The sequence below is a fragment of the Mirounga leonina genome, unplaced genomic scaffold (genome assembly GCF_011800145.1).
Source record: "Mirounga leonina isolate KUSES-001 unplaced genomic scaffold, KU_Mleo_1.0 Mir_179, whole genome shotgun sequence".
Taxonomy (NCBI): Eukaryota; Metazoa; Chordata; class Mammalia; order Carnivora; family Phocidae; genus Mirounga; species Mirounga leonina.
In genome coordinates, this window is record NW_023270466.1 from 7226739 (window position 1) to 7238830 (window position 12092).

At 40.5% G+C, this 12092-nt stretch overlaps 1 protein-coding gene across 10 annotated transcripts in view; it reads right to left on the reverse strand.

Moving 5' to 3' along the window:
* Positions 1-12092, reverse strand: part of CDC14B (cell division cycle 14B) — a 110705-nt gene that overhangs the window by 4872 nt on the left and 93741 nt on the right. For 5 of the 10 annotated variants that reach the window (XM_035024467.1, XM_035024465.1, XM_035024466.1 and 2 more), the window contains exon 13: positions 3925-4041. The exons of 1 other annotated variant lie outside the window; for it this stretch is intronic. In XM_035024467.1, coding sequence (XP_034880358.1) covers positions 3925-4041 — 117 coding nt within the window. Of the gene's footprint in view, positions 1-3924; positions 4042-4728; positions 4894-8813; positions 8960-12092 lie in introns of those variants that run through there. 4 more of the 10 variants (XM_035024470.1, XM_035024468.1, XM_035024473.1 and 1 more) reach the window with 2 other exon arrangements.

Sequence of the window (12092 nt, forward strand, 5' to 3'; positions counted from 1 at the left end):
ACACTCACGTTTTCAGAGGCCAAGGAAGGCACCCTGAGCATTTTTCTTCCCCCACAATAGGAATCATTAGGTGCAAAATACCCCAGAAGCCATGAACATTAGGTTGGTTTGATAGGGGGACAGAAAGTGATGGTTCCCAATGACATAACTTGGAATAAAAAAAATCACTCGTCTATGACCATTTTCTTAGAAAATGAAGTTATTGTTTTAAAAAAGAAGGAAAGAAAAAAAGATAGACTCCTCCAAAGAAACAGCACAAGCTTACAGAAACATGCACTCAATGGTAAGTTGTGTCAAGACATGAACTGAATTGAACGGTATCCCATGAGGTGAGGTGGCTGCAGGTCCTCAATCAGAGGCACAATGATGGGATTTTCAAGACTCTAAGAGAGCTAATCAGCGAGTTAAGAAAGAGGCCAATTCTCCACTGGATTTAATCATTCTTAAAAGAGAAACAGCAGAATGATTTATAGCTCTAACAGGAACTGGGAGGAGTGGAAACCCATTGATTTACTTATTCGGATGTGAGCAAAGGGATGAGGAAGGTGCCACACAGAACCCTCTCGGCCCTAAGGGTCAGTGTGCCCCGTCCACCACCAGACACTCCAGTGCTCCGGGCCTGAACTGCACACTGGGCCAGAGCAGAGCGTGGCACCTGGGAGTCAGGTTCAGATGAGGCTTATGTTTCATGGATACATGAGGGAATGATCATCTGCGACGAGAGAAACATGGTGGCATTTCTTCCCAGAAACAAAGACTTATGACAACACATCGTTTTTCAGCCTCCAAATAATTACTCTTTTAATGTGTTTGTGGAAAAGCTGTCCCAAGTTGTACAGCCTCTCAGTAAACTGTCAAAAATCAGAAGAGCCAAATCAGTGGAAAGTGAGCTTAGGTGAGGTCTTCATCCCGGAAGCCTCTAAGAAGAGACTAGAACATGGGCATGCAAGGTCAAGTTCCCGTGGAAGGACAGATATGACGATGACGATGATGTGTGAACATCAACCTACAAAGAGAAGGCTTCACAGGTGGCGGGGGGGAGCAGCAGATAGGCAACCCTGGCGCCTTGGAGGCATTTATTTTATACTGAAAGGTGTACTATTTCATTTCCTTGTATTGCTGTCTAAACCAAAGTTTTCTATTCAAAACTTCACAATTATTCCACAATCTTATATTATTTTGTCCTGAATCAGACTATGCACAAATGTGTTAATTCCCTCAGTACCCTCCAACCAAAAATGAATACTATTCAGTACGATAAATGCTTCAGGCTACAGCTTGGCTACCTCAACTCCCACTACTTCCTAGAAGCAGGAAATGGGACCTGTACCTAATGGACTTGGCTACGTTTCATGAGCGGTGGGTGGCTCACAGTTAAGGTGATGTGAACATAGGCCAAAGACCCGAAAGAGGCCAAGGAGACCCTGCATGAAGGGAGGTGGGAAACACACTTGAAACCCAATTCTCTCTCACTGGTTTATTTCTTCGCCCTTCCCAATCTCTGAAAGTCCGTTCTGAGAATTGAAAAGAAGCCTTTTGGTTTTTGGCACTATCCCAAATGCTTGAAAACTGCTTTGCGCCATTTCAAAATTCAGTCAAGTGTATTCAGTCTGAACTCTACTTTCAACCCCTCAGAGCATCTGGTCCAGGGACCTCAGGCAGATGCTCACTGCAACCAGGAACCACCTCTGCTGAGAAGCACAAGTTTAGATCACTAGACAAGACCTAGATGGAAAAACTGCCGTGTGGCCACGCCCCTCAGAGGAACACGGTGTGACTGGGCATGCGTGGTCCTAGCTCCTGGACTCTATTCCTCTGTAGCCTGAAGAGCACAATCCAGAAAAGCAGAAGCAGAATTAAATGTGCAAGACACACTCAACTGTAATGGAAGCCTGAGTAATTATACCTAAAAAAAAAAAAGTTCATTCAAGACATGTCTAACTATCCCCAACAGCAGGCTTTTTATTTGAATTTTTAATAGTTTAATTCACCTAAAAGTGTCAAAGTTAAAATGCTCCCATTTCCCCCTACTTATTGTAAAAAGTTGGAGAAAAAGAAAATGATAAAAAAGTAAAACTCCCGGGGCGCCTGGGTGGCTCAGTTGGTTAAGCGACTGCCTTCGGCTCAGGTCATGATCCTGGAGTCCCGGGATCGAGTCCCGCATCGGGCTCCCTGCTCGGCAGGGAGCCTGCTTCTCCCTCTGACCCTCCCCCCTCTCATGTGCTCTCTCTCTCTCATTCTGTCTCAAATAAATAAATAAAATCTTTAAAAAAAAAATATTAAAAAAAAAAAAAGTAAAACTCCCTAACTGTCCTAACAACTAGAAGAACTGTTAATATTACAGCGTATTTTTCGGTCACCTTATTTCCATACATGCATAGAAATGTATGTATATATAAATATTTAAATATATGTATAATATACACAAACTTACATATTATACATAAATAGATGTATAAACACATACATATATTTGTAGATGTATACATTTCTATGAAGTTTACTGTACATTTACAAAATTAGAGTAATACTTCATAATTTTTATGTGTAGCTCTTTTCACCTACTGCTTCATGAGCATTTATCCAGGCCATTCAGTTTTCTTTAAAAACATGACTCTTGATTCATTTGGCATAATTCAACAATCTTTAGCCCATCTCCTCTTCCTCACGGTTATAAATACTATACTGGTATTATGTTATAATGTACCTAAATCTTTGACTTTTTGTCAGTATTTCTGATATTCTTCTCAAATGAAATCAGAGTAAAAAATTTATGAATATTTGATACCTTTCTATGAAAACTTCAAAATCCCCCAAATTATGAGTTGGTGTCCTCAACTTTACTTGTACTAAGGCACTATCACATTCTTGTGTAAGTAAACATATGTAGTAAAAATCATAATGAAAAAATCAGCAAAGAGGGGGAAATGGCAGAACCGAACAATTCCTTAAAAAACAACAACACACACACACACAGACACAGAGCTCTCTGGTTTGTAGCAAGTCCCTCAGGACACAGGCTGCTGGGACCTGCCCTAGAGACCAACTCAGCCGTCCCATAGCGTCAAGGATATGAGGGCAGGAAGTTAAAAAGAAGCAAGGAAAATCGTGAAGGATGCTTTAAAGTCTGGTTCAGACTATCTTCAGGCCGCTGGTGGTCTATTGTAAGGGAGGCGCTGGGCCGTGGGCACAGGACCGCACGTGTTGTCGACACCAGGCAAAGATACACAAACACAAAAAGGTGCCCGCCTCCCCCCCCCCAAGAGGACAGTAAGCAGGTTATCTGCTCTTCCCTCAAAAGGGGACTGCTTCTGGAATGGGTTAGAAATGAAATGTCTGCTTTCAGTTCATGATAAACATCCCAAAACAGCAGTGAGTAATGGATTTGGTCATGGAACATGTGCATTTTCTTGTCATAGCCTGTAATAACGAAGGGAAGGAAGATGCTGGGCTCCGGGTGAAAGCATGAACCCCTGGGTGTGCACTGTGGCCAAGAGACCAGGCCCTAGGTAAACAAGGATTCCAAATTCACTGGAGTTCTCCTATCCCACCATCACACTTATTTGCAGCTAATCCTCCAATTATGCTGCATCTGACATACAGAAAAATTTCCTCCGAGTCCTGACAGAGAGCTTTGGAAATTCAAGAGCTTATAAGTACAACCCTCTCAACTTCCCCATATTCTGACCCCGAGACCACATTTCCAGTGTTGAGAACCACCTCTGAAAAACAAAACAAAACAAACACTACATTAGCAATGGCCCAGATTTTCTTAGATGATGAACAAGTCAAACACATTTGATTAACTTCCTATCACAGTGTCTCTGCTTTCTCCTCTCTTCCTCTCTTCATTTCTATCTCCAGAAGATTAAACTGGAAAACCAATGCTTAGAACTTTTCAGAAGAGTAGGATTCTTTTCTCACCTTTTAAAACTGCTTTTTCTTGAAGCAGATCTGGTAGTTCTTTTAGTAATGCCTGCACTGCCAGAAATGTTAGGTTCAGATGTTTTACAGCTCTGAACACTGGACTGAAGAATTACTCTGAAAACAGTTGGAAAAAAATAAGATTATATTCACTGAAACAATTTTCAAATACTTGACGGAGGAAGGCATCTTTGCACTTTAGTGCAAATTATTTTATTGAGAATTGATAGGATTTTCCATAAACACATTTGCCAAAAAAATCTGAAACACATTTTCACATCAAAGTCTTTTTCATTTCCCCATGAAGGTTATACAAAGATAACTAGAATATACTTTGGTTTTAGAAAACAAATGACCTGGCATTTTAAGCAATTCCCACACCAAAGAAATCAATCAATAAAACAAATTGTTCCCCAAAGTAAAAGTAGATTCTCAGATTTCTAGTCATGAAAGCAAGAAATCATTTAAAAACCCCAAATTCTGAAGAATATGAATACAAAAATCTATAAAATAGTCGCTCTTCAGAAGTGAAAGTATGGGCAATAAACCCCAAATCATACCAATTTTATATAACATTTCAAATTTAAAAAATATATTCAAGCAAAATTTGAATTTCGTCTGGGTTATAACTATTTACTAAATCACTACGTACCATTAACATGAAAGCAAAACTGTTTAAATTTTGTGAAACTTGATTTAAACTCTAAAATAATCCCAAGGAACTGATGCCTATGGGTGTAGGTTGCCCAGGAGGCAAATTCATGAGTCAAAAGAACACCCTCAGATAAAGCCCACATAAAGTACCTTGCTCAAAAGTAGAGGGTGTTTTGTAATTCCTCAATGAATGGTCATAGGGAAAACAGCAGAAAACATCAAAAGATTTTATGTGCAATTCTCTTCTTCAACAGATAATGACCAAAATGCTGAACTGCATACACACACATTTATATATACTCAACTTTTATTTATCTGTAAGAGAAAACACTGCCTTAAAAATAAGCTTCCTCCTCTCCTGTCCAAACAAAAGTGAGAGCCGGTAACAACTTAGGAGGACCCAGCTCGTGAGAGTAAACAGAAACCATTACAACTAACTCGGAGTCCTACTTCCTAAGCCCAAGTTACTGCCATGTTAATTAATAACCAAAGCCAGGGCCTTGAACTGTAGAGAAGATCAGTAAATTCTTAGTATTACCCAAACCACAGTATATTCAGCATTTAGTAAAATGCTTAACTTCTCATCACTAAAAAAAGCAACGGGTAGCCATGTACCAGAGCTTCGGATGGAGGCCTGCGGTTTCCAAGCTGTTTGGGGAGGGGGGTGGGCTGCTCTCTCAGCTGTTTTGCTTCATCCCCATAGTATTTCTCAAAGCCTATGAAACAGGCCTTCGGTCTCAGAGGGAAACGGATCCTGGGTAAATGAGCCAATGCTTGCCTCAGGATTTCTCACAAAGTTTTATCATTCTAACAACATAGAAAAGGTATATGCAGACAGGTGTTTGATCAAAGAAGGCAACCGATTGCCCTGGTATATGAATTCTACCTCTGAAAACAAGGATTTAAAAATCTTTCTGATCATATCAAATGGGGTGGGGAGGGACAGGAGAATATTTAATGGTCTCTGTTAACAGGATTTGAATATAGAATTTTTCATAAAGAAAAACAAAACCACCACCAAACTTCACCGCTATTTCTGAAGCCCAGGCCCAGCGTGAGGGGCTGCCACTGTGGTCCAGAAGCCTCACACCTGCTTCGCGTCTGCTCCGCGAGGCTCCTGGGTTTTATCTCCATTTATCCAAAGAGAGAAAATGAGACTCCTGTTGGCTTTTTGGAAATACCACACCAACTTCCCAAATAATTTGAGGCCACTTACGGCCGAGAAAGTATAGACAATCACCACACTGTAAAATCATTAACATGAGAATAAAAACAAGAGCCAATATATTACTTGGCTTTAGGAAATTTAAATCGTGATTTCTTAACTACTACCGAAATATTTACTATTTGAAAAACGAAATCGCTGCTAAATCAAATTTCAGGCTGACGGGAAACATCTTTTAAAAAGGATTTCTTTCTCTATAAAACTAATGTAAATAATTCATGTGGATTTTTTGAAAATAAAAGCATGATAGAAATTTGGAATGCATTAATCACACCAGTAGAGATTAGGTCACTAGTTATTTGCATTAACAACAGAGCAATTACTCTATCTGTAGGCTATGCATCAATAAACTGGAAAAACCCCCAGCAACTATACTTAAGATTATTACCTGTGATAAACTACCCACCACACCATACATAAGGTGGCAGAAGCCGGCAGATTTGGTGACGCATTCACTCTGCCACAGGGTATGTGGGAGCCCACTACTTCTCACCTTGTGCAACCCAGGCCGATCACATGGCTTTGCAGAGCAGTATCCTACATACGTATTTTCTCCTTTCCCGGTGCCCATAGTAGTCCCCTCAAAAGATAACTACAAGGATTATACCTGTTTACACCATTGCCACTGCGGAAGGCTTTTGTTTCTGTAAATTCCTTTCCATCTTTCCCTGGCGGAATCCGCAGTCCTACTTTTTAATGTCTTGCCCATACAACAGTTCACCTTCTTTGCAGCCTCTTTTGAGATCCAGTATTCCCAGACTGAGACTTGCAACTTGACGTATCCAGCAAAGCAAGTAACTGACAAGCCAGCTCTCTTCCCTCTCAAACTACAAAATGCTTGAACATAAATGTTCAATTCCAAGAAGAGAATCCATCAGTGCGACTATGTACTATTTACACTTGGTTATCCCCCGACACAAAATAAGCTTTCAAAGTGATGGGCCTGAGGCCCTACAAGCTTCAGACACAGCTTTGCCAGAATCTGATGCAGCCACCTGAGGTGTGGGATAGTCTGATTACCAGGCGTGCCAGGTAACAACCTATCAGGCCACGCTAGGTCATCACAACAGAGGCAAACACCGACCACAGTGCCCGTAAGTAGTCCCCTCAAAAGATAACTACAAGGATTACACCTGTTTACATCATTACTGCTGAAGGCTTTTGTTTCTGTAAATCCCAAATTAATCAGGCAAGCTAAACGGAATACTCTGCTTTGGGTCTACAAACGCAATGGCAAACATCAGTAGTAACAATAAAAAAAAATTATATCTTACATAGAATGCTGAAAAGAAAGGTGTCTGATACAAACCATTTTTAAACTTACCCTGGGAAAAGTAATACAACCACACAGCGCCTAAGTATTATTAGCAACGACTCCACCCGTTTAGAATTCCACCTATTCGAAATACCTTCCCCACTTAGAATAGTTTGAGAATAAATCTATGCAATGCACGATGCTCTTTGAGTCAGAACATGCAGAAATCTAAGCTTACTAAGAGGAATAAAGGGAAAAAAAACAAAAAGATCATCTATATAAGAAATATTGCATATCTGTGCAATAATAAACTCGTATTAATAAGATATTCAAGAAAATGTCATAATAGGAACATGGTAAGCAGCCTTTCCTTAACTTTGAAAAGAATAGTGTCTGCTGGATTTTTAAGTCTTCTCTAGCCATCTGAAGATACTCCATGAAGCCACAAAGTATGGGAGTTGGTTGCAATGGAATTCCACTTTGGAGGAGATCCTAGAAGGAACTTTCATATTCCTTTACAACTCCCAAGTCCAAGTTGGAACAAGAGAATAAATTCTTGAAATATGAGCTAAGGGAAGAGTTTCAGAGAAAAAAGAATGCAGCCTAGACATAAGAGAGTAGCGGTGAACCACAGTCTCGCAGGACACACCCTCCTTCCTGCGCTCTCGGTGGCAACTGCACGGTGTTCCCCGGGGAAGCTTCCTGCCACATTCTACTGCAGAACAAGTCTGTTCACTGTTAAGGTATTCGTTTAAGGGTGAAAGATATCAAGAGCATACAAAATCTGCTATATTCACCTAATAAGGGCGTTTTGATTACTTCTGGGAAAGGAAAGTGGGAGGAAGTAGGCACAGCGACGGTCATGCAGAAACACGAGGCTAAACAAGGGACTCCAGTCTTCTCTGCTGTCCTATTTTCATTTAACATCATTTTTGAAAACTGTACTAACTGTCCTCCCTACAGGGCAGGATGTGAAATGAAGCCAAGGAGAAGATTCTGCTTACTCAAGACAGAAGACTTAGCAGGGAAGCAGCTGCGGCTAAGAGCGCTGTGTCCAACGGCAGAGTTGGAGGTGAAACACCATGCAACACTCACTAGTTGCAAAAGCAAATCTCTACCAACAGCAGAAAAGCAGCAGGCAGATTCTTTTTTTTTTTTTTTTAAGATTTTATTTATTTATTTTACAGAGAGAGAGAGAGTGAGAGCACAAGCAGGGGGAGCGGCAGGCAGAGGGAGAGGGAGAAGCAGGCTCCCCACTGAGCAGAGAGCCCGATGTGGGGCTTGATCCCAGGACCCTGGGACCATGACCTGAGCCGAAGGCAGATGCTTAACTGACTGAGCCACCCAGGCACCCCGGGCAAATTCTTTTTTGCTAGATTGAAAAAGATATGCTGAAGATATTTACTCTGGAAAATTAGAGGAAACTGACTGAAAGAAAACCACCCCAATTATCCTGAACTATTTTTGATAGGGAAAAGAAACTATTTCAGTGACTTTATAAATTGTTATTTCAAAAAATGCATTAAGAGTAAGCACAATTTAAAAACAAAACTTATTATTTTTAATATCCCTATAGGAAAGGATCAGGGAAGACCTTCCGCCACCACCATCCCATTAATTGAGAAGTTTCAGAAAAAGAATCTTTGAAAAGAGGCAAACCAACAAAGCTAGGAGAGCTGACAGTGAGAAAAACATGCACCATGAGAAACACTCTGTCCACCAGAGGTGACCACATAAATAGAAGGGGACACTTACACAGCAGCTATTGGTCAAAGGGTCCCGACGGCTACTGTGTTCTGAAACCATCAAGACAGAATAGCAGGATGGGAAGAATGTAGTCACAAACAATCCACCAGATGACAACACTACACAGTGCAGAGGTCAGCACAGCTAGGGAACATCTGGAAAGGGGTGAAGGGGAAAGAACAGATGTTCAAATTGGGAAGCCAAAATAAATAAAATAATAAATAAATAAAGCCACGTGTGAATTTTAGACACCCTGTGATAGATACAAAGGGGTGGGAAACAAGGATGGAGTTTTGCCATTTTATGTTGGGGAGAAAATGCTATCTTCAGTTTTAAATTGATTTACTATTTGGTAACGAAAGATTAGACCCAATCTCTAGCTGGATAACTGCCCCAAGTTAACTTAATTGTATGATACAGAAACCAGAGTTGTAGTTACAGGATTGAAATTCTTCAAAAAGCACAAGATATGCACACACAGAAAACTAAACCAAATCAGAGGAAAAGGAGAGAAAACCAGCCAAACAAGAAACCCTGGACTGATCATTAACAGTGATTCACTGGAGGCACAATTATGAATGAACACAGCATAGCAGAACTGATCTCATTTCAACGCAGTCCCACACCGGATCATCTAGGAGTTAAGGCAAACTGCATACTCTGAAAATAAGGACTAGAGAAGCACACTGAACCCTGGGCAACACAAAATGGGGAAAATCTCCCCTACATATCAACATTAGATAAATTTCCTCAGTTGTTTTCCTTATTCATTTCCCTCTTGTGGCCAAACTTGGCTTTCAGTTCAGTATTTCCTAATCCAGTGGTCTCGTTTTTGGCAGTGAAGAAGAAAATCTCAGTCTGAAGAGTGGTGACTCTGTCCAGCTACTTCCAAATGGTCACTAGGACACATCTGTGACCAAACATAAAAGGCTCTATTGAGCATTTGCTTTGTGCAAGTACTGTGCTGATCGAGTCATAAATGACTGGTCTTGCTTACTATGTGATCTTTATCGGTGTCCTTGTCATCTTAGTCACTGAACAGGTACCCTATATGGTATCTAACGACAAGGGACCACACTACGGATGGACCTGAAATCAAATTTAACCTCACCCTGCAAGTTACACCTGGCACCAGCTCATTTACTAGTTCTACAAAAACAAAAATCTACTAATATATGTTAAGATTACAGGGGCTTAGTATTTAGACAGAATAGAATAGAATAACTGGCCTAGGAACACTAGAGGACTCTCTATCCACCCCAAGTTTCATTTGCAGTTACTGATTTAACAGTGATCTTAAAGGCAGAATGGTCTGAATATCCAAGTGTCTCCGTCACAGATTTTTCATTGTTCTTCTACGAAAGCTTATGGCATAAGAATTATTTTCCAATGATGAGAGCACACCCATCCATCTGTGCTGTTCAGGGAGATTTAAAGCAAATTAGATCTGTATTTTCACCTTATTCCCAGGTAGGGAACCCTTGACTCTTCATGCACCATTTCATTTAACCCTAACAAACCTAGCAGAAATGATCAGTATGCAGAAAGCCAGGCAGCATGGATGAAGTTATAAAATCTACCAAATCTATTTTAGCACAGACAGTAATATATTTGCCATCACGGTGCTACATCATTTACTGTCTTCATGATAGTCGGGATAAATAAAGCCATTTACTGTCTTCATGATAGTCGGGATCAGTCAGACTCTCTGAGAAAAGCACTACCTTACAGTATCTAACAACTTTAACTCTCCCCCAAATACTGTTTGTAAAATAGGAAACAATAACTGGAATGCTATTTTGAGTAGTATAAACTTGCTCTTAAGAATCACCAGTACTTACATATTTTTCACTAACTTTCCTTCTTATAAGTCTTCTCATTCGGCTAAGGACCAATAGTGAAGCAAAATAGGTTACCCACAGTGATAGAGGGGTCAACATCAGGAGGTGGGGACTGAACTTAAATTTCTCAACCCAAGCTGCTATTGAAAACTCTCTCTCTCTTTTATTCCTAAAATAATACCACCACTTGGGAAGGAAAGGCAATCCCCAACTGACCTCTTCTTCTAGGGCCAGAAGAACTACACATAAGAGCAAAAGAGAGGATTCCAACAGCAAGGAGGGTCTGAAAAAGCAGAGGAAGGGATAAGTAAAATGTTGTAGAGGAGGAGGTAGGGAAATCTACCCAGAGTAATCTAAAATTCCCCAAGGTTTTTACACTTATGAGCTTAAAAGGATTTTAGCATTTTGTTTTTTCCTTTAAAAGTGTGGCCTAAAAGTTTAATTTTGTGTATGGGAGGGGGACAGCTTGGGAGCTATTCTACTGGTTTTAAGATTACAATTACAACTAAAGGGATCTTGAACTAGTGCTTTATTTTTTTTTAACTTTGCTTTATTACTTTTTTTAACTTTCACCATTTTCCTTGGTTGAGAACTTACGCCAAATGCTTCAGAGAAAAAGGCCAATGTCCTTCTGGGGGTAAGGTGGGGTGTAACTCCGTAATAAGTGATAGCAGAGGCTGGTCTCTCCTTCAGCCATCACTGACCACTCAGCTTTCACCCTGGGACACCTCACACACCAAGGTGAATGTGATCACATCTACTGTCGCCTTCTGGTTTCCAACAATATTTCGAATTTTAGGCTTCATTCATTGTTTTATTTTATATTGCCACAAACCTCATCAGCTATGAAAGAGACCTTTATCGTCTCATCTGTAGAAAAGGGCAGCAAGTGACGTGAACTCTCTGGAACACATATTCACAAGGTAGCAGACTCAGAGTTGCTGAAGGAAATTTCCTATAAGCCCTATTTATAACAGGAACTTTTGACTAAGCAGAATTCCCATCACAACTCCCAACTTGACTTTTCATCAGAAGCTTTTGAGAAATAAACTGATGCTGCAGATTCATAAAAACAAAACAAAAAACCTGGGCACAACTAAAAGCAACCCACAAATCACCCATTTCCTAGGGCTTGTGACTCAAAGCCCCGGACCAGCAGTGCGTGCGATACCTGGCAGCTTGCAGTCACAGACCACACCCCAGGCCCAAAACCATAACCTGCTTTCTGACAAGCTCCCAGGAGACTCAAACGCACGGTGAAGTTTGAGCACTGCTCTAGGGAAGTACCTACCCCTATCATGCCTCCTCTGGCCTCAGAAGGATTATCTGAAGGGACTACAATATTTCTAAATAAAAAGAACCATGAAGGCCTTAGATGAAGACTTATGAAATTAAAATCAAATGGCATTTGGAGTTAAATAAAGGACATAAAATGCACCACTCTTAA